The sequence below is a fragment of the Nicotiana tomentosiformis genome, chromosome 12, assembly GCF_000390325.3.
Source record: "Nicotiana tomentosiformis chromosome 12, ASM39032v3, whole genome shotgun sequence".
Lineage (NCBI taxonomy): Eukaryota > Viridiplantae > Streptophyta > Magnoliopsida > Solanales > Solanaceae > Nicotiana > Nicotiana tomentosiformis.
In genome coordinates, this window is record NC_090823.1 from 245215 (window position 1) to 269215 (window position 24001).

General features: G+C 35.9%; 2 protein-coding genes across 2 annotated transcripts; one reads left to right on the forward strand and one right to left on the reverse strand.

Annotated features, from left to right (window-relative positions):
- The first annotated feature begins 7958 nt into the window (after positions 1-7958).
- On the forward strand, positions 7959-12536 carry LOC104087866 (probable aquaporin NIP5-1). The gene is made up of 4 exons (XM_009592438.4): positions 7959-8760; positions 9878-10297; positions 10997-11058; positions 12031-12536. Exons 1-4 carry the CDS (start codon positions 8548-8550, stop codon positions 12227-12229), a joined length of 894 nt encoding a protein of 297 aa, XP_009590733.1. The 5' UTR covers positions 7959-8547; the 3' UTR covers positions 12230-12536.
- A 484-nt stretch (positions 12537-13020) lies between these two features.
- Positions 13021-23570, reverse strand: LOC104087865 (uncharacterized). The gene is made up of 8 exons (XM_009592437.4): positions 23271-23570; positions 23126-23178; positions 22876-22935; positions 22651-22728; positions 19889-20018; positions 19535-19587; positions 14657-14845; positions 13021-13495 (listed from the first exon to the last, which is right to left on the reverse strand). The coding sequence occupies exons 1-8, from the start codon at positions 23560-23562 to the stop codon at positions 13349-13351; spliced, it is 1002 nt and encodes a 333-aa protein (XP_009590732.2). The 5' UTR covers positions 23563-23570; the 3' UTR covers positions 13021-13348.
- Between the last annotated feature and the right edge of the window lie 431 nt (positions 23571-24001).

The window sequence follows — 24001 nt, forward strand, 5'->3', positions numbered from 1 at the left end:
CAAAATCTCTCTCCGGGTCATCACTGTGAGACCCCAGGTGTTTCTCTCTTCTCTTACGTAATATACGTAACGTGGCGTGGTTATATTAGGTATATATGATTGGGTATAGCACATTGGGAGAATAAGACTGAAAATGTGTGGTAATATCAAGGAACTAAACTAAAGCTTTAAGTCAAAGGAATCCCTTAAACAAAGGTTCATGGTTAAAGAAATGGCTCGGGTAGCACCCCGCGCGTTCGAAAGGTTTAAGTTAACTTGCACATGTGGGATAAGACTAAGAGTGTATAATATGCTAAGAATAATGTGTTATGAGGTATTATAATATCACACTCGTCACATGTTAAGTTTTGGAGTCAAGCAAGTTGCGAAATAAAGGTCGGCAAAAGTTATCGTAAATTTCTCTAATAAATATTTTAAACTTTGGGTCAAATGTATCAGATCATTTATCCTAATATATAAAGATTTATGGGACCCACAACCTACCAAATCGAAGGTCTACGAGTCTAGTTTGCAACCAAAGAAATCTCACATCAAACCGACATTGGAGTAAACAGTTATGACTGTTTTACCGCGGACTGTCCGGGCTGAAATCGGATCGCGAACCGGGTCGGGTCAAACAAGTGGTATAAGTCGGAAAATCCGACTTTTAAGACCCCAAAACATTTCATCTTCGTCCCAAAATAGTGAGAAAGCTTAAGAGAGGGTTTCATGGTGTTCTTGAGTGATTAAGGTCCGTTTTTAATAATTTCTATCGTTAAAATTTGCCCCCGTGCCTAGAAGCGCAATCTCTACGCTTTGCAATCATTTTCCCCTTCTATTAGCTGTGTTTGGAGCAATTTTTGGAAGATAGGAAATTGTTATTCATGTCATAACCTTACAGTCTAGGCTTAGTATTTCAGATGTTGTGCTGCCCGATCTGTTGGGCCCCCAGTCTAGTTAGCTAGTATGTTTAGTGGCTAACTCGATCGAATAAAGTATCGAGTGCCAGTCGTGCCTCCCCTAGTTTGGGGCGTGACAATCACGCTCGCAAGGTTGAATCCAACGAGGAGCTTTGTTGCCGGAATAATGCTTCCGGTGAGTTTAGCTTGCTCCAATACTCTCCATTGTATGATATTAGTTGAACTTCCTAGATCCACTAGAACACGTTTAATCTTAAAATCCAACACATTTAAAGAAATTACCAGTGCATCGTTGTGTGGTAACAACAATCCCTCCTTGTCCTCCTCCGTGAAAGTGATATCGTCTTCCCTAAATCTTTTACTATGAGTTATTGATACTTTAGTCTTCTTCGCTACCAAAAGGGTGACCCCATTAATCTCATTCCCTCCGAAGAACATATTGATCATTTGGTGTGGGGGTTCTTCTCCTGCTTTTGAAGGTTCCGCGTTGTCTCTGTTACGACCATAATTGTTCTTAGCCCGGTCACTCAAGAATTCTCTGAGGTGACCATTCTTGAATAGTGTTTCCACCTCTTCCCGGAGGTGTCGGCAGTCCCTTGTTCGGTGGTCGTTCGTCAACGGTGAACTTGTTTGCTGCCCGGAAGTTTCTGCCACGACCTTCGGTCCGCTTGTAAGGCAAAATCCGGCCCCTCGAAGTCCGTCTGCTCGCATCGTAGTCATTCTTTGATTTTTCTCTACTTTTCTCCCGTCCAAAAGGCCGATGATGTAGAACTGACCTGGTCATCTTCGATCCTTATCTTTGACTCGTACCGACTGTGGACATCTGCCCAAGTTGTTGCTTGAAACTCAAGTAGGCTCTCCTTTAGCTTCCGAGAAGCGTCTGAGCTTCTTGGATTCAATCCTTTGGTGAATGCTTCAGCTGTCCATTCATCCGGGATAACTGGGAGCAACATTCTTTCTTTCTGGAATCGGGTAACGAACTATCGTAATAATTCAGATTCTCCCTGTGCGATTGTGAATATGTCGGCCTTCCGGGTTTGTACTTTTCTGGCCCCGGCATAAGCCTTGATGAAAAAATCCACAAGCATCTCAAAAGAATCTAAGGAGTGCTCGGGTAATAATGAATACCATGTTATAGCTCCCCTCGTGAGAGTTACTCCAAATTTCTTTTAGCAACACAGATTCAATTTCGTGAGGAGCTAAATCATTTCCTTTTACCGCCGTTGTGTAGGTGGTAATATGCTCCTGTGGGTCTAAAGTCCCATCATACTTTGGCACTTCAGCCATTTTGAACTGCTTCGAGATTAGTTTTGGTGCCGCACTCAGCTTGTACGGCAATTGAGTATACTTCTTTGAGTTCAGGCCTTTCAATACTGGTGGCACGCCTGGGATTTGGTCCATGCATGCGTTTACTTCCCTCATAAACCGTAAAAGTTCATTCTTGAACGGGTCGTTCTCGTTGTTGAGACCGGATCCACTCCCCCAGCCCCGTTGGAGCCAACTTTACCCCTGGGAGTGTTGTCGTCGATTCTATGCGTTGTTTGGTTTGCGGGAACACCAGGAGGAATTGGATCTCGTTTGTTTGCATTATTCGAAGCCCCCGATAGCGCCTGCTTCAGCTTCGTCATAACCTTATCGTGCCACGTGAGATGGCCTAGAATGATCGTTTGTTGCTCTTGCAGAACCCTCACTGCATCCACGACATGCTCCTCATCAGCATCATCGAGAGTTGTCTCCTGAACTTGTCGAGGGTGCTACCTGTCATGAACTGGCGTGGAGTCATTCCCCTCATTGCGGATGTTACTGATTGAATCCTCGAAATGAGGCTGATCCCCTCGAATTTCAGGGTTGTGCATGTCGTTAACAGTGTTATCTGCCATTTTTTGTATTTTTTCTAAGACAAAATAATCAAATCACGTTAGTAAAAAAGGCAAGGATCAATTTAATTGCACTATTTATAGCTGTATCTAGGGAAGAAGTTCCTAGGATCGTGCCCTCCTTTAATGTCAATTATGAGGGTCATTGATGAAGATGTAATAGTGAACATAAATGCCAAATTCTCTGTAACGGGCCGTCGCTCTTAATGCTATAGAATATTTTTTATTAAATGCTACCGGGCGCAGAGTATTTAATACACCTTTATGAACGTTATCCCTTCCGGTGACAAGTGAAATGATTGCGTTGGGTCTTCGGTCATCCCCGTCTTGGGTTCCACGTGCATCTTTCCTTTAAATAACCACGTGTCATATCATATTTCACCATATACAAGAGACGAAGCAGAGTTTGAAATTTGTGAATTCTGAATTTACACTGAACTTTTAACTCATTTGGTTACTTAATTTGCAATTAAATATTTATACATATTAATCAATTTTCTAATACAAAAATAATATCTAATTAAAAATAATTGGACTCTTCCGAACCTGTAAAAATACACTATCTCCGCCCTTTACTAGGAAGTATGCTGGGAGCAAAAGCACATGGGAACTCGTTGTTCTTTTCTTGGTATAAACGAAAACTCCATCTATATATAGTATACAAACTAAATACTAAGGAAAGCGCAGGATTCAAGATTTGATATATACTCCCTCCGTTCACTTTTATTTGACATGTATGCTAAAAATAAATTTTTATATTTACTTATCAATTTACGCATATCAAGGAAAGACAATTTTTTTTCCTGTTATACTCACAGTATTTATTACTCATTTTAAATTATTTTCTCAAATCCAATAAAATATGCATCAATTAATATGAGTATTATGATAAATTATACACTTTATTTATTATTTTTTAAGGGGTGCGAAAAGTCAAAACATGTCAAGTAAAAATGAACGGAGGGAGTATTAATATTATGGTATTACGCGCCTTTAGCATTGTGCAGCAGATCAGGGGTTACTCCTAATCCAGAAGAAATGACGCTGATGCCTATGGGTTGCGAACTTGGTTGCCAAGTATTCTTTGTCCAGCTATACAGGTAGCAGACTGTTAGTCCAACTGAGTTAGTGGGAGAATCATATGTAAAGGCCATTCATTAATTAAAGTATAGTAGAATTCATATCCAAGCAAACAGTAATACAACTAATCAGGACGGATGCACGTGGAACAAAGCGATTAGTTGAAATTTTTTAGTAATATTATACGGAAATAATAAGATGAAGGAAATAACACCGGTTGACATATATTGTTGCTTGGCACACTAGTTAAGTTACTAATTTTGAGAGAGCTTCTATTGTTAAAAATTGTAAATAGATAGAATTGAAATAGATAGAATTGAACTCACGCCTTCTTTTAACTTAAGACTCAACAAAATAACTGGACTAAGATTATTTCTTGTTAGGTAATGTGATAATTAGTACTATTATTTATTTTTTTATGTTCTATAAATATTGACACCACTTATAAAAAATCTTGCATGTACATATTAAATCTAAGGTTTTAATTTGAAATTGGGATCATAAAAAGGTAAAGACGTTGCCGGTATCCCACGCTTCTTGAGGATTTACAAAGTTAATTAGAATATGTTACCAAGCTCGAGCTCACTTCTGACGTTAAGTTGATCAGTGCATGCATTCATGTGAAGTTTCATGGATTCCACATCTTTATTCTATTTTCTGTCTACTTGAGGGGATGCAGCTGACGAGATATTCTGTTTGAAAAGTATTCTAGTTTCCATTTCATAAATGCCACACCTAATTACAGAGATGCGTTTTGGCATCGCACAACTATATAGTATAAAAATCCAGGCATGTTTTAGCAACGAGTCAGAGAATCACTTTAAATTTCTTATAGATTTAAGAGTTGGGTATGCTCTGTCAAAAGTATTACTCCTACTTATATTGGATCACCAATTCCATCTATGCCCTAATCCATCACCCTTCCATTTTATAGAGACGAGTACATGCAACCTGCCCCCGAAGGATTTTTGTCACTTTTTCTTTTTGTTGGGGGGAGTGTGATTAATTATTACCATGGGTTATAATAATGTAAAATTATCTCATATCACTTAATTATGATTAAGTGGTATAAATAAGTGTATCTTGTATTTATTAATTTGATGTAAATACAGATTTGAATATATTTTCGCCTTTGTATTGCGAGTTTTTTTTTAATTAATGTTGAGCAGTGGAGGATTAGGAGCAAGTTTTGGTCATTTGGTGCAATGCCACCGAAGGAGATTCCTTAAGAAGCCCACACGATGACGCATGATTATTAAGCTATAGAATATCCAGAAAGGAGTTAAAAAATAGTATAGTATTGATGTTTCTACTTCTTTTTCATTTTTTCCCCTTCTCCTCTCGATATATTGGTGACTCTAACACGCTTGACCCACTAAAGCTGAAAAGAAACATGAAAAATAGGGAAGGAAACATTATTGTAGTCAACAAAACTAAAAGAGTGAAAGGAATAGGGAAATTATTAGGCTGATGAAAATAAAACAAATAAGTTTGGCCCGGCCCCTTCAAACTCTGAAATACTATCTTATAGGACTCTAGATTGTCTTATTCTTTTTTTAGCCATTTATCTCTACATTTACCTCCAACTAATTATTTATGTTACTAACAATTATTGATTGTTAAACAACTTCCTGAGTATCTTTAAGTTATTGGACACAAACTTATTTTTTTAATACTTAATTAGCTATTGGGATTGATAAAATAACTCCAGTTTCTACTTGCCCATGACCGTACGCATTCCGAGTAAATTTCACAACTAATCATATAATAATTATTATTTTTCACCAAAGTTATATAACTTTGTTTTCTCACACAAAAATCATATAACAATGTCATTTTTTCATCAAAGTCATATAACTATATTTTCTCACACAAAAATCATAAAACTTTTACTAACTCACACAAAAATCATAGTGATCGAAAAATATAAAATTTTAGTAGTATTTTCTTATTTTGTAATTTTTATTTTTTATTTTCAGTCTAATATATAATAATCCAATTAAAATAGGAATGAGCTCAGCGTGACCTGGCCCATCCGACCCAATACTCATACATATAAATTAAAATAATACTAAAAGTGAATAGTAAATCTATCAAAAGATGATACTTCTATATATCTTTTATTTTTCTTTTCAAGATTTTTAATCAAATTGATAGCATTTTTATTTCAATTGCTCTCTAATTATACCTTTTATTTCTTTATTTTTTTGTCAGAATCTCATGCATTCCGAACTAAATGAATTCACTTTTAGTATTATTTTAGCTTACGTATATGGGTATTGGGTCAGGTTGGGTTGTGTCATTCCTATTTTAAGGAAAACAAATATAAAATTAACCATCCGGCCGAAACTACAAACTCTTAGATCTCAATGTAGATTTAACTAAAGATAAGGCATAATGGAGAAATTTTATATATATATATATGTGTGTGAGAGAGAGAGAGAGAGAGAGAGAGAGAGAGAGAGAGAGAGAGAGAGAGAGAATGTGTATGTTATATGTAAATAATACATGCGCGCGCGCGCACACATATATAATATTTTATCGGCTATTAGTTTTAGGAGCGGTTCAAAATATACTCATATTTCTTCTATTTTAATTGGGTAATTATTTATTAGACTGAAAATATAAAATAAAAAAACCGTAAATTAAAAAAATACTACCGAAAAATTTATTTTCCGATCGCCTATGATTTTTGTGTGAATTAATGAAAGTTTTATGATTTTTGTGTGAGAAAACAAAGTTATATGATTTGGGGAAAAAAGTCATAATTATATGATTTTTGTGTGAGAAAATAAAATTATATGACTTTGATGAAAAAAAGTAATAGTTACATGATTATTTGTGAAATTTACCCAATATTATTTTTTATATTAACCAACTTGAGCCAGAGTAGCAAAATAGTTGAGCCATGTTCAAAATTTTCATTTTCACATTTTAAAGATACATACTTCAGTATAGTTCACATGTGATGACATTAGACGTGTCATACATGCATCGAGTACAAGAAACTCCACTACTGAATTTCTTTATATTAGTGACAAATTAAATCTTTATAAACTTAAAATTAAGAATGAAAAAGAGTTCATATCTACTGGACTTATTGGACTCCTAATGATTCATTAGTATTTTGACTGGCGAACAATAATAATGCATATAATAGCACCAAGTTCTTTGCAGTTAATATATACCTTCTCTCTCTAACTTTATTTTTCTTTTTGCTCTTTGCTGGGTGGGTTGAACTTCTCTCTCCAATGGCGCGTGCTTTGTTTAATGCATTATTGGTAGAAGGTAGAATTATTAAAATAAGGAAAATTGAAATTGTCAGTGCGTCACTGGCGGTTACGATCACCGATGAACTTGTTATCTCCCTTTTTTTCTACGATAAATTATTACCGTATGAGAATAATTAGTCGTGCAGGTAACAGACTAACAGTAGGGCAGAGATGTTAAATGGACGGATCACGTCGGATATAGGTTAGTAAAAACTAAATAATGTAAAAATAGATAATCTATTCGATCCAACTAATATTCAATACGGATAGAAAATTAGTTAAATAATGGATAATATAAATATTCATATTATCTATAACTTTTTTATATGATCACTTTTGGAAGAATTTTTAATTTTTCAAGGAACCCTAATTTGAATCTTTTCACCTATAAAAGTTAAATCTATTTGTCATATATTTTTTAAGTAGATAATATGAATTTTATCCATATTTGATTAATTTTTAATAAATTTATTATCCAACGCATTTGTTAATGAATAATATGAATAGATAATTATTTTTTTATCCATCCCCTTGCCACAACAATTGGTATACCATATCTCATCTATTCTACTACTAGTAGTAGCTCGTAAAATCAAATAAGAAGGGAGAGTTTTGTGCAAAAAGAAAAGAAAAGAAAGGATAATAATAAAGAGAGAGTGTTGGTAGTCTTTGCTGTTATAGTTATTTTATCAAGCGCCCTGTCAGTTTAGCAATGTAAGCATTGACTTTTCTCTCTCTCTTCTCGTCTCTCTCATAAGATTGTCGGCTTCCATTTACTATTCGAGGAGTAATTTATTTACTTTATAGCTAAGCAGTGTGTGTATATAATTACATATGCCATACCCAAAACATATAGCCCACTGCCCGTCCTTGCCTAAAATCATTTCTGTTTCTTGTTTCCGCTGTTTCGTTAATCTGTTTCTTCTTCTTCTTCTTCTTCTTCTTCTTCTTCTTCTTCTTCTTCTTCTTTTTTGTCTGTTACTCTCTGAAGCTGGATCCTCTTCAATTCATTCATTAAGCAGTCTGAGTTGTTGTTCTGTACTGTAATTCAGATCCTATATATGCTCAAGGTTTCGCCATCATCTTAATTAGTGCATATATAGTCAAGCTGGATAGCTTCAGTTCTTGTAATCCTTAGTCGCACAATTATAAAAAACCTCTAAAGCATGTAACTTTAGTTCTCCTAGCTTCTCCTTTCCACCAAAAAAATTAAAAAAAAATCTTTTTTTTTCCATTTGTTATGTTTCCTGCCGGATTCTGATTATTCTGAGGATCAAACGATCTGGCCGTTAAACTGAATATCGTGTAGCTAAACATTTAAAAAAGCCAAAAAATCATGTAATTACTTCTCCTTTGAAAGAAACCTAGCTCATCTAATAAAACAAAAAACAAAAAAAAAACAAAGGAAAACTATCGGAGATGCCGGAATTTGAATCACCAGTATCGGCGCCGGCAACGCCGGGGACACCAACGCCGCTATTCTCGTCGATTCGAGTGGACTCAATGGAGTCTAATTATGATCGAAAGTCAATGCCCCGATGCAAGTGCTTGCCTTTGGATGCTCCAACATGGGGCACCCCTCACACGTGTCTTTCTGACTTCCCTGCACCAGACGTCTCCCTCACCCGCAAGGTACACACGTTCTCAACTATTAATTTGCATTGGATAAAAATAGTAGAAATCATGCTAGATAGTAACTCTAAAGGGATTATAATTAGTAGTTAAATTTTGAAGAATTAACCAAATAGCCGTCCACCCAATCAACTAAATTAAAAATAGTCAATGAAAGTATAATATGTGTATAATGTTTGTATTATACATGTATAATTATGTATAATCAGTGTATAATTTATATATATGGCTAGAAAAAATAAATAATAAATGTTGCCGGCTATTTGTGTAAAGATTCCTTAAATTTTTGGGACAAAAATATCTTGAATTATATTTAAGTTAAGATTTTTAGTTTACGATTTCATAACAAAAATAAGTATTGACTAATGTATAAATAACATGAGAATGACTATCTGTTATTAAAATCACATATTCACATTTCATTTGTCAAGGTCCAATGGTTGCGATAACTAGCTAGATTGTGTCAATTGGACCAGCTTTTGCCAGTCTCTCGATTGCTAGAATGTTGTCATATTATATTTTTCTTTAAGATATTTGCATCTCTTTTTAAGATAAATTCTGGTGATATTGATTATTTATTTTTTGCCTATGCTATTAGATTTTCATTAATTTAATTTTTGGTCCACGTAGAATACCCGGCTATTAATCAAGTTTTAGTTAGACAAATTGGGGGTTAGGTAGATCATATGGGTACTTAATAAACCATTACAAGCATGATTATGTCACAAGATACATTTATTAAACTCAGATTAATATCCTTTTGTTATACTCAAAAATGCATATCCAGACTCGTTTTTTTTTAGTTACCAATACTCGTTTTGTGGTGAAAGACTCTGTAATATTTAAGTACAAAAATAAGCGAATAAAACGAGGAAAACTTGAAGGACGTACAAGCTCACTCTCACGAGTCACGGGTATGAAATGTGCTACAAATATAATCTTAAAATTTAGCAAGTTTTTGTTGTGCCAATAGATAATAAACCGACGCTCACTGTTCTAGTAGTTCATGAACTTGCAAGTTCTGATTTCTGACATAGAACTCCTTCGTTGTTACTTTGTTGCATTTATAGAACTAATTGTCATATCCTAAAGCATAGAAACTTGTGTGTGGATACAGTTGGGAGCAGAGTTCGTGGGGACATTTATCCTTATATTTGCTGCAACAGCTGGGCCAATTGTGAACCAGAAGTACAGCGGCGTAGAATCTCTAATAGGAAATGCAGCTTGCGCTGGGCTGGCCGTTATGATCGTGATTCTGTCAACAGGCCATATTTCTGGAGCACATCTTAATCCGTCGCTCACCATCGCATTTGCAGCACTTCGTCACTTTCCGTGGGTTCAAGTGCCGGCCTATGTTGCAGCGCAGGTTTCAGCATCCGTTTGTGCTTCTTTTGCTCTCAAGGGTGTTTTTCATCCTTTCATGTCTGGTGGCGTTACTGTTCCTTCCGTAAACACTGGCCAGGCTTTTGCTCTCGAATTCCTCATCACATTCAATCTCCTTTTTGTTGTCACTGCTGTTGCTACCGACACCCGCGCGGTATGGACCAACTTAACTTGTCTTGGGAGCATTAATCATACATAGTTTTCCTTCGCACTTCAGACTTTTCAAGCCGTTGAGAAATAATAATAATTATAGTATGCATTTTACCATATAACCCCTAATAATGATAGCATTTCAAAAAGTCATGGAAAATAATTTGGGGAATAATTAAGTAGTTAATGATAAGGGTAAAATAAGAGAAAAAAAATATCTTTCTCTCCATCTGCTAGAATGGACAAGTAATTTGCTAGAATGGACAAGTAAAAGTGAAAATATATTTTCAGTGAAAGAAAGAAGGATAGACGATAGCATGTTAATTATGTTATATATACTTCATTTGTTTCTGATTAGCTAGTTTTCTTTTATATACATATTAGACTACTAGTCTAGTTTATTGAAGAGGACCAAAGCGAGAAGGAGGCGTAAAAATTTACCTTAGGTAAAATTTATCATTGATATTGGTTCAATTACACGATCGAAATCTAGAAAGATCTATTACCTCCTTTGAGTTCAACTTAGAGGTTCACACAAATTAATATTAAAAAATAAATCCCTAGAATCCATCTGGTAATTACTTCCATGGCAAGATGGCATGAAAATTTTGTTTTTTCTTCTTTCCTTCCTCTTCCTATGCCAATAAATACATATTCCTTTAGTTTTCTTTTCTCTAACGATACAAATCTTAATATTCAATAGGTGGGAGAGTTGGCGGGCATTGCAGTTGGAGCTACAGTCATGCTCAATATTCTAGTGGCGGGGTAAGTAAATATCTCAACACCCAAGTATTTATTTATTTATTACTTTCTTATGTAAGCCCGTTTGAGGTGCTTAATAACCAAAAAGTGAAAGATCAAGGACAAGGAGGGGCACATGCCAACTTACATCCTCAAATCCTGAGTGTGAATAGGACAGGCTCAATTATGTTAAAAAATATAGCCAACTATCTTTAGCAACTAACCTAGAAATTGTCTTAGATTCTAACTTAGAGACTAAAGTATTGCCTTCCGTATTACAAACTGTGTCAACTCCTAATTCCTATATGTACACTAGGAGTTGAAGGCCAAAAAAATGCGCAAGTAGGACTTCTCCATAATACTACAGGTTAGATGTAATATGATCAACTTACAAAACATTATGTACAACCCTTTCCTTGACCTGCCTAGTTCTAAATGTTGGGAGCTGCATCTTATCCATCATGAGAGGACCATTAGCTTCTCTAGGAAGGTTCTGGACTGTGTAATACAGTTTAGTTGCAAGTGGGACTTGCAAATTTGGCCAAAGCATTTTGCAACGCCATTTTCTTCCCTAGCTAAAACAGTGCCATACTCACAACACCTAAGTATTTAGCTTTTACAGTTTACTTAAATCTATCTGCTAAATCTTTTCCTCCCAGAATCCAAAAATCCTACAATAGTACGTGTTAGTACTAATATTTGGGTTAGCTACCAAACAAATTAAACCTCTGGGGGTATTACCGTATCAGCTCTTGCATTAAGGAAGAAACTTCATTCTGATGCCCTTTCCTCACTTACAAAACTGTTGCACAGAACCAACCGTAAAGAAGTAAACAGTAAGTAGAGAGCTAAATGCTCTCATTCCAATTGTGTTTTTCATGCCTAGCACAGCGAGAAAAGAATTCTCAGCTAGGCTTTTAACTAAGACTTTGCCAAACCAGTAACTCTTTTTTTTTTTTTTTTTTTTTTTGGTTTTTGAAATGTTGGAATAAGCAGGCCATCAAGTGGTGCTTCCATGAATCCAGTAAGAACTTTGGGACCAGCCGTTGCAGCAGGAAATTACAAGTCATTGTGGATATACTTAGTGGCTCCAACTCTGGGGGCTCTTGCAGGGGCAGCTGTTTATACGCTCGTCAAACTTCGAGGGGATGATAGTACTGAGACACCACGCCAGGTTAGGAGCTTCCGCCGCTAGCCTGCTGAAGGAAGGGTGTTGTTCCAACTTCTAATAGCTTATCTTATTATACTATTGCGTGCTTGAAAATAAAGGTGGAGGACTCGGAAAATGTGACTTCCAGTCTCACTACCAAAAACAATTTACAGTTGCATTTGGCACTCTTTCTCCTCATTCGCTATGTGTGGATGGCTTGAGGAAGGGGCTGATATTCGCTTGTGGTCTGCGACCTTTTTTCCTTTTTTTATGGTTTGCTGTGTGAGAAACTTTGCTACGTTATAATTCTGTGTGATGGTAATAAGAAGCTTTCTGAGCTGCTACTTGTTTATGATCTTGTCATAATGTTTAAGCATCAAAATGCTTATATTAGCAGCCATCACATTATAAACACAAAGTTGTAGCAAAATTGTGCACTCCACATAAGTGTGAATCCAATTCAACAGTGATATAATTAAGTAAATAAAAATATGATATCTTTAACAGGTTAAACTTTTAGATGAGATGTCACACGCTTTTGCGACTATATTTCAGGAGACATCAGTTTCTTCTCCGCCAAAATTGAAAAAACAATGATCTTGCCTGAATTATTTTTCAAAACCGCCTGCCTATGGATTAAGCATGCACAATTCATGTGTTAAACCATCACAAACTTTGATAAAGAAAACTATATGATTGAAGCCTACCAAGAGGAGTGAACACCTGGTTCCACGATTGGTAATGGCGTAGTCACAACTCAAAGTATATCCTAACTATAGCAGATTTGAGACTCTCAGTAATAATCATCACGTAATACTAATAATACGCATAAGGGAGAGCTGAAGAGATCGGAGACTACTGCAAATCAAGATAGAAACAGGCTACTCACAGAGGGATTAAGGGTGACTAGGTAGTGTCTGATGGTTGCCTGTGGGCCAATATATACAGGTTGCATCCCTTTGCTTTCCTTTTGATAAAACAATCACTTACACGAAAATAAAAACCTGGAAAGGAACTCCTATACGGGAAGACATAGTATTTGTTAAAACAGCCCACCTACTGGAAATTTGGAATCTAGCTGAAAATTGGGAATGGGGCGGGGGGCTGCAAAGGACCTTTTCTATTGGCACGAAGGACAGCTTAATCAAGTTCCATTGTCAAAAATCACGAAGGCATGCAACTTCTCCATTCTTTAACACTTGAGCTTAATTGATCCGGGAAACGAGCAGACCAAATAGCCAAATCTGGTAATGGTCCTGTCAGCGCAAGAAAATTTTCTCCTGCTCTCTTTGGCAACTTTTTCCAGCTTACCTGCCATTTCAGATAATAAACTATTAGTCATAGCAGGTAAAGACAGAGAGCAAAATGCATAGTGGCATTCAAAAGACCAGATTATTCTTAATGTGCACACAGCAAATAACAAAATTTATATGCCATGAAATTGTAATGTCACTGAAACCCTCTGAACGGTTTCATGCCAAGCTATAGCGAGCTATCATAAACTAAGCAGAATCACCAGTCCTGCCTTTTCCTAAGCTCATTCCCAGTAATATCGCACCACGCAATTGCACATTTCTAGACATTTATCACACATTTACAGAGTACACCATTACATTGCATCCATATACGGTATACCTTGATCAACTTGAAAAGTCAAGAATTCCTTCTAAAAGATGGACAACTTATCAAGACAGTACAGCTGTTTCAAGTGATCATTGTTAATTATGATGGGACTGGTGCGTGACCAAAGATACAGGGGTTTGGTGCCTGAAACCATCTATCTGGTGCACAGATAATGGTAACAGTTGGTGAAGACCAAACTCCCATATTGTGTGCTGTTTGATGAATTTCTGAAAATTTTCTTTCAGCCGAGGGTCTATTGGAAACAGCCTCTCTACCTTCACTAGGCAGGGGTAATGTCTGCGTACACACCACCCTCCCCATACCCCACTTGTGGGAATATACTGGGTTTGTTGTTGTTGTTGATGATGAATTTCTGAAAATTATATGTACAATACTATTTTCACAAACTCACTCAACTTTCATCTACCACTACTGATTTCTTTCGAGTGAACCAAAATGTTTTAATCTGTAAGTCAAGTCACTGTGTAAAATAAATAGGACATAGAGTATGTCATAATTACTAAACAGGATTTCTCTATCAAATTGCATATCTTGATAAAGGCACTTTTGAATTATAAATGGTTGAGATTACTTTCCAAAGCCTCCATGATTCACTGGATTAGAGTATTGCTTTCATAGTTGCATAACCCTAGGTAACCTTTTAAAAGAAGAATGACAAAAAAGGCAGCTAGGAAACCAAGAGCGGCCACAAAAATTTATACTGCTTTTACTGAGAAAATAAAGAGCTACAAACTTTGGTTCTTCCAGATGCTCCTATAACTCGATGAAGCTTCGCGCCTTCATGTGCGTCCTGCTTTAAGGAAGATAAATGGAATTCAATTACCCTACCTGCCCAGGAAATGCCTTGCATAATGCGTTGATAGTTGCGTTAAGTTCCCTAGGATCATCCTTTTCGGAAATTTCTGGTTGGATCATTTCAGAAGAAGTATTAGACCATTCTTTGGTAGCAGCACCACAATTCACCATGAGCCGACCATTGGGCATCAACATCTTATTCATCTCCAACCAAGTTGTGACCTGTCAAGGAAAGCCGAAACAAATGCATTAGATCCTAGAAATCTACCACCAGGAACCAGACAGCAATAGATGCACAAGGGTGAATTTTATGAATCAAAAAAGCACACACAGGTGAATTAAGAGTACCAGCAACTTAATACTTTTGGTGAATATATATATCTACTTATTCAATAAAAATGAGAGTAGATCGGCAGGTCACACTAAATCTAGGTCCCACTGGGGGTGCACTTGAGAAATTAGCACTTTCAACATGAAATGAATCTTTGTCTAGTGTTTGGTAAATGTTGAAAGTGTATATCACTAGTAGAGCTTTCAACAAATGAGTACGGTAAGGGTGGCAAGTGGGCCGGTCCGGGACCGGGACCGCGGGACAAACGGGCCAGGAGCGGTAGAACCGGTATTCGTGGGCCTGTTCCGGGCTTCTGGCTGGTTCTACAGATTGGGACCGCTAGGACCGGGACCGTTTGGGACTGGTCCCTGGCGGGCCAAACGGTCAAATTTCAAAAAAAAATAACTATCCGTTGGGGAATTTAAAATCTGGCCGTTGGCTGTCACAAAATAGCCATTAAAACCCCCGAATTTTTTTAAACCCCAAACTTTTTATAATTACACTTTTTCCCTATTTTCAACTATAAATACCCCCTCATTCTTTTATTTTTCTTACAAAATCATCAATCTATCACAATCTCTCTCTAATTTTCTTCTATAATTGCTACTATTGCTTACTTTATTGTTACAATTTGTGAAAAAATTGTGAAGTTGGTGAATTGAAGTCTTCAAGTTTTCAACGATAATTAATTTTCAACAAGTTGTTCGTCAATTCGGTAAACTTGTTCCAACTCTTAAGTTTTAATATTATAGTTTTGTTTGTTTTATTTATTTTCTATTACTTGATTAATTAAGATGGCTTCCTTAAAAAAAACTTTTTGGTAAAAATAAGGGAAAATCCAAGAGTGGCGAATCTAGTGGTCAATCTGTTCCTCCTCCACTACCCCGGCTCCCCAAATCAAACCCCATATACGTCCTACACCTGCTATTCTTGATAGCGATAATAGTTTATTACAATTTAATGAGAGTCAATTTTGCCATAATATTGGAGCTGGTGAACAATTAGACCATGAATTAATGAATGCTCTTTATTCTAATCCAACTATTGATGAAAATGATGATGAGGAAATAAATTTTGATGAAACTCAACCGGATGATGATACACCCACTAGTCCTGCTCCAGATGTTAACCCAACTAGTGATAACCCTGCTAATCCAAATGATACCCCGTCTGATACTCCTGTTAGTGCCCCTAATATTTCTAGACAACCTACCAAACGGACAAAAACATCTCCTGTTTGGCCATTTTTTACTCAACTAATTCCAGAAAATAAGGCTAAGTGTAAAACTTGTGGCACAGAGTTAGCTTTTAAATATTTTGGATCTCGGGGAGGGGGGCGAGAACTTTGGCTAGAAACATATTGAAACACCCTCAAGATAGAGTCAGATATCTTCGTCTGAAAGCTTTGGCCGAGGGGAAAAGTGTACCTACTCCTAGTCAGGCTGACCCTAGTACCGATTCAAATCAATTTCAACCGGGAATTAACACTGTTATCAGTGGTATTTTATATTATGATCCAAAAAAAGATCGGGAAGAATTGGCAAAAATGGTAACTGTTATGTGCTTACCCTATAGTTTTCCTTCTGACCCTAACTTTGTGCATTATATTAGAAATTTTTTTAATCCTACTTATAAAGATTTTCCTCGCACAACCGTAAAGAGCGATATTTATAAATATAAATATGAATATGAATAATATTTGCGCTATTTATTTACTCATATAAATTGTCGTGTTGCTATTACAACTGATATTGGTAGAAGTGGTAACGACTGTGATTACCTTACTGTTACCAGTCATTGTATTGATGAGGATTGGATAATGCAAAAGCACATTATTGCTTATAGAATAATTAATTCACGTCACACAAGGCAGTTTATTGCTAGCACAATTACGGATATTTGTAGATATTTGTAGATAATGCTACTAGTAATACAAATGCTGTAGCCTTGCTTACCACTATGCTAAATCCTGCATTTAGTAACATTTTTCATGTTAGATGTATTTGTCATATTTACCATTTAATTGTGGGTGATGGTATGAAAATTTTAAATATTGAAATTAAAAAGGTTAAAATGGCTCTTAATTGGCTTTTTTATTCAAACCGTAGAAGTAGACTTAGAGAATATTTTAAAAGATGCGATGAATTTGGCCTAAGAGAAAGAAAAGTTCCTAAACCTTGTCCAACTAGATGGAATTACATGTATGAAAGTTTGGTTGTTGCATATGAATGTAGAAATCCCATAAACTCAGCGTTTAATGCACATGTAAGTGATGATGATGAGCACCTTACGAATGAGGATTGGGCTAATGTTAAAATGCTTGTAGATTTTTTAGAAAAATTTCATATTGCTACAAATGAATTTTCTGGGCAATATTATCCTACTATTTCTAACTGTTTAGTTTATATTGCAGAACTTTGCAAATTTGTTTGCTCATTGTTCAGAAGGTGGGAAAATTTATAAACTTGCTATTGATTCTATGAGAAAAAAATTTAAAAAATATTTTTTCCCTATTCCCCCTATTTATAGTGTTGCTGCTTTGTTAAATCCTTGTATGAAATTAGGAGGTCCTCAATTTTGGTATGAAACTGTTTATAATGGTTTAGCACTTGAAGATGAGAAGTTGTCTCAACTTCCGGAAGCAATAGCCTCAATTAGAATAAATGCTCAAACTATTTTTAATGCTTATCAAGTTGCATTAAATCATGCTAGACCGAATGTTCCAACTCCTTCTTTTGATTCTTAATCATCTAAAAGAACTGCGGGAGTAAGAGCACTTAGTGCTTGGGCGGGGTTTAGGGGTTCTCAAGGTTCTAGTAGTAGTGATTTTCACAACTAACTGAGCTTGAAGTTTATTTGTCGCAGGGAATTGAGGAAGTGAATCCTGAAGGCTCCTTTAATCTTTTGGAATGGTGGAAGGACAAAGAAAAACGCTTTTCGGTTCTTTCAAAGATGGCCCGAGACATTTTAACTATTCAAGCTTCAACAGTGGCATCAGAGAGCGCTTTCAGTCAAGCAAGACTTCAACTCGGTGATTATAAAGCGTCTATGAGGGAGAGCTTGGAAAAATCAGTATTCTTCAAAGATTGGATCCGTTCGGAAAGAAGAAATTTTGGACTTGCTGAATCACAACCAAAGGAAGACGAAGCTTACGAAGAAATGCTAGCTGAACTTGCGGAGGATGCTGCTTCACCCGGAAGCGGCGATGACCAAGCTACTTTTCCGGCACCACCAACAGAAATTCCTTCGGACCTTGATGGATTTATGAAGTTTGTAAGAGATACCATGTAACTTGTATGAACAAAAATTAATATGTATTATGTAACTTGTATTTTGGCACATCTTGATTAGTTTCTTTTTCTTCTCAATGATGGTATTAGCACCTTGTCGTGCTCATTCCATAGGGGTAAGGAAGACTAAGAAAGATATTGCCATATTTTTTTAATGCTATAATAAAATTACAATGCATTGCTTTGAATATCTTTTTACAATATTTTTGTCTTTAGGCTTTAAATTTGAATTAAAAAATTTAGGTCACAATTCTATAATAAAATTTACAAGGCATTTCCTTAGATATTTTTTTTAACATCTTTTTGTCTCTAATTTCTATTTAATTTTAAAAAAGAAAAAAATCCGTTGGGCCCACTTAGCCCACTTATCCCGCGGGCCGGGACCGTTTAGCCCGGGACCATGAGTTCGTGGGCCCGGTCCCGGGCTGGTTCCTACAAAAAGACCATTTGGCCCTTTTAATTTGGGCCCGGGCTCGGGACCGTTTGGACCGGCCCACATGCCAAAAATAGAGTACTGCAAATGCTCAAATTTGGAGCTTATGAAACTTCTGTTGGTTAATATTTAGGTGCTATTTGACAATTTTCCCCACTACCAAATCAAAGCGATTTTTTATTTTTTGATAATGTGGTGCCGAGGGCAGTTTGTGCGCAACTCGACTATTTCACCGGGTACCTGCTATCTCAACGACACAGGTACCAGACAAATCAAAGCGAATATTTAAATGCTTAATTTGTATATTAAACACAAAGTACTTTGTAAAATAATGGTACAACGAAATGCTACTATAGAATTTATAAAGTACTTCTCTAAATAACTACCAGAAAAAGTACTTATCCAGAATACCACACTCCCAATTGGGTGCCAAAGGATTGACTCAAAGATCAACTCTATTAGCAGCCAAAAAGAAAATCAACATGAGATTATTCCAAAAAAGAGATACTATTATCAACAACATTAGTTTATGAGAAGATAAGCAAGCATTGTCTGTAAAGATAGCAACAACAACAATAACAACCCAGTAAAAATCCCACAAGTGGGGTTTGGGGAGGGTAGGATGTACGCAACCTTACCCCTACCCTGGGGAACGGAGAAGTTGTTTTCGATAAACTCTCGGCTAAAGAAGATGAAAAAGCACCGATAGCAATTCATAGCAAGACAATATATTTAGAAAACTAAATTGAAGATAACAATAAAGAATATGAAAGAAGTATCGATAGCAAGTAAACTGTGCATGACTGTCAAAATTACTACAAAATGCATGGCTATCAAAATTGTGCACTTGAGCATACCTCTTGCAGTTGGGGCAAAACCTTTCCATCAGAAAACAAATCAACTATTATACCTGAAATTATCATTTTGGAGAATTAAGTAAACACTGGATAGAAGTCAAACCTAGAATGTTTCAATGTCAATATTTCGAATGCTCACTTCTTATGCGTGGCAAAACAAGTTAAAAAGTATGATAAATCAGGGAAGAAGCTTCCACGGAAGAAAATTATTTCAAACGCTTCAACTGCAGGAACCAGATGGAAGAACAATCATTTACTGGAGGATAAGAACTTCCCTTCCATCATAAACCAATTAAAAGGTTGACTAGGGATTACATTCTGAAATTCTTCTGTTTGATTAAGGCAGTGATATACCTGCATAACCTCCAGGAATAGTAACAGATGGAGAAAATACATCTCCAATATGAACTTCCAATACACCACCACCTTCATTATGTTTCTCCAGATCAGAAAGCCCAAGATATTCTCTTGCTTTTTCAATCAACTGGAATGAATGAGAAAAGCCATTTTGTAACTCATTTTCACAAATCAAACATGATGAATTGGACAGTGACTTGAATAATTCAGTTTTAAATGTCAGATGACATTATTAAGCTGCTTTTTTCTCAACAGTATTAAACTCCTTGAACTCCAAGTTATTGGATCAATTTCCAAAACAAAAAATTCCGAACTAAAAATGTATGAAAGATTAAGAATATTGTGTAAAACATTCTAGATGATCACGTTATTATTGAGAATAAAGAGAATAATTAAAAAAATTGTATTCTGGTGGCTGTTCCAGCGGTGCAGTGCCTCTTTCAGGTGGCAATTCCAAATTAGATATTCTGACCGCACCACTTGTTATGGTCACTATTCCTACAACTTTTCCAGAAACTTTTCCAATCACTGTTCTGGTGACTTTACCAATTGTTGCTTGGCCAGTGCAACAGCACATTTCTTCAATGATTGAGAGTAAATCTTTCTGGTGATTGTTTATATTCTAATGTCACTGTCTGGACGATTGTTTACTGTTCCGATTTTAATATGTCTCATCTTAGAAATGGGCGAACTCAAGTTGCTTCACCATCTTGCTTTTAAGGGGAATGTTGAAAGTCAAAATAATAAGAAAAAATATAAAGTAAAACTTAATGACTATGTCATAATAATTAGAATCCTACGAATTAGGAAGCTTTCTTTTTCATGTTACGAAAAAGTAAAAACTCCTATATAAACAGCTCTCTAGTACTATGTTTTTAACCAACAAACTTCAAATAAGAGTTGTCTCTTCTTCTTTTCCCTTTTCTAGTCCTAATGAATTCTAAAATTTTCATAACTTGTGCAATTTCTTTTGCCATGGGTATATTTTCTGCACTAGCACATGTCAGTAGCCTAGCCTCAGTCAAGAATTCAACGACATAAAATGCACGGAATTTCTAAAAGATTAAAATCCAACAGATAAATGACGAACAACCAGTATTGCTGCTGAGGAGTGCTAAATTCCTCAAACTAGGAGCAAGACAGGCTTGGTGCTCCACTCGCTTAGAGGCTCTTTCGTGCAGGCACCAAGGCGATAAAACATGTGCATCATCGACCATGGATTCTATCTTGAAGAGGGTGGCATTGGACAATAAGCATTTCACTTAAGTGAGAGCGGTTTTCAAAGTTCCTTTTTCAATATTATTGTTGTTTTTGTTTATAATCTGTTCATGCACTGGAGAAAATAAATTATTCATGCATTACACATGTATTTCTTCCTTTGTAATATTTTCATCAAAGTTCATGCTTTAGTTGCTCTTTGAACTTAAAACTCCAAAAAACTTGAATCTTTTTTTCCTTTTTCTTTTGCTGCTCTTTTGAAGTACAGAAACACCATAAATGCACATGTATTTTCAAGGGTGTCACTAGGTATTTTCTGAATTCATCATATGTTGTGACTCTAAATTAGAGGCGGTTCTAGGCATAATTTCCTCCTCAGAGATGTATAACACGAATCACTAGAGGTCTGTGTCATTTATATGACAATCAACTCTGGAGCTCCATGCAACTTTCAGTTACTAAGATCACTACATAACTTCCACATAAGTTAGAGAAGAAAAAATTAAAACTGAATGGCATCAAGTAGCTTGACGAATGACAAGAGCTGCCAAAAATGGATGAAAACCCAAAAGAAATTTCTAGTATGCAGCACATGCTCATATGATTTTGTAGAAGTTCAATTCCTAAATACAATAGAGATCAGTTTCAATTGCCACACTTAGTGAATCTGCTGGAAAGTTACTATAGACCTGTTAAAATTTTGAATTTCAAACTGATAGCAATGATTTTCTTTATCCTGCCTCTGGTCATATTCTAATGTCTACCCAAGGAAATAATTTTCTTCTTATATTTCCTGTTTTGGTTTTGGAAATATTAATTCGCAGAAGCTAAGGCCTTTAGTGTTCCGTTGATTGATTTTCACCATTGCCAAGTCACAGACCCTATGAGGTGTCCTTTTACTGACTACAACAAGGAGGTTAAATAAGTCACTCTCATTGGCTAAGCTTGTTGCAAAAGAGTATGCATATCCATACCTTTTTTTCCCAAACCAAAGATCTTTCTCGTAATTCTTAGAATTCTTGTAACTGCCTAAACTTCAATATCATTCTACTCTTTTTGAATGGAGCCGTATGCCTATGCCCATATCTGCATAGTACATTGATTGTTTTCCATAGGTTCTGCACTTTTTGCTACTGGCTCTACAGGATGCATCTTAGTGTAAAGGAGAGGGTACTTATTCAAATCAAAAAGCATGAAGTTAGGCTTTCAGGTCACCTTCCTCTCTGCTTTCCATGGTTTTGATTATCAACAAAATAGCTGATGCAACAAAGGAGTTTCCTTGACAAAATAATATAAGACTAATTTAAGACTCTGGAAAATTGTGAATGACGCAGTACTCAAATTCTTTTTTTTGGATCAATTGAAAAAAAACATAAGCAAGTATCATAGCATTGAAATCCTCTAGATTTATATTTTCTTTGTCTTTCTGGCAATGCACCAAGGTTCAAGATATGCTAGTGAAAAATTGCATTTGAGTTATCAAAATATAAATATGCTCTATAAAAGAAAAAAGCTAGGAAATGATAATGAAAGGTTATTACAATTTCATCTATCTCCCATCCAACAAGCTGCAAAGAAGGCCATAGTTCAAGCATCAAATGTGCAGCAGTTGCGCCCCCCTGAAAATTAGCAGGAAGTAGCTGTACATTAGTTTAATCAAGCATAAAGAGACGGTAAGATTTCAAACTTGCATTTGTTAAGAAAAGTTGATGTATTAGTGATATGTTTTGTCAAAAATCAAAAATCATTAAAAGAACCTAAATTACCAAGCCAAAAATTGCAATTGGACCCCTTGGAACAATGGCCGGCAAGGTGGCAAACTCATCCTGGTAATCAAATAGAAGAAACTGTACCACATTAGGAAGTTACCCCAAAGTAATATAGACAGCCTACCCCAGATGTTATTGCGTCCACACACAAATGCCCATCATACATTTTGATTTAAATAATGTGAGAATTAGACAACTATGAGAAGAATATAGACATTAATAAAAAGAAAATGAAGCAATGGCATACCCAATATGCATCAGTCCACTTCTTTCCCTTGTGAAGAATGCTATGCACATTATCTGTTCCAAACAAAATAAAACATAAAAAATCCTTAGAAAAAATTAAGTCACGGAATGACAATCGTTTGACAAAATGCTACTATCTCACATACTGGAAGAGTCGAGAAGCAGCACACGTGAGTCGGGAGTGTCGAGGATAACTATGTTATTATAACTACTTGTGACAGAAGTGAGCACCTTGAAATCCACTTCATCAGCAGAGCAGAATACTGTCGCCTTTCTTCTCAAATGCGCCTTCCTCCTTAAACGCGGAGCCCAATGGCAAATAGAGGCAGTGGAAGAGGAGCAGGGGCTTTGAATGGGTAATACAGCAAGCCTGCTCATGTCGATACGCCTTCTTTCCCGGCTATGTTTTTTTTTTTTTGCGGATAAGAGAGTGAACATATCAAGAAGTCCAAATATTCGGTTTTTGGTAATCAAAATATAGTAGTATTAGATTTGTCACTTAACCACTCAAACTTAACTAGAAATCATTTATGTATTGTGAACAGCTGTAATTTAAAAAAAAACTACAATAATACATAAATTTTATCATTGACAAAATATAACTTCATGATCATGATACATGCTTCATCCGTTTTGATTTGTTTGAATCTAAAACCACCAGGGTCAAATTGACTAATTATGTGATAAGTTATTTTAATTTTTAAATTAAAATCTATATATTTAAAAACTATCAAAAAGTATTGGTATAAGTCACAATAGCTAAAAAATCAAAATATTTAAAATAACAACAATAACAATAATAATATATCCAGTGTAGTGTCACAAGTGGCGTATGAGGAGGTAGAATATACGCATATCTTATCACTACCTTTAAGAA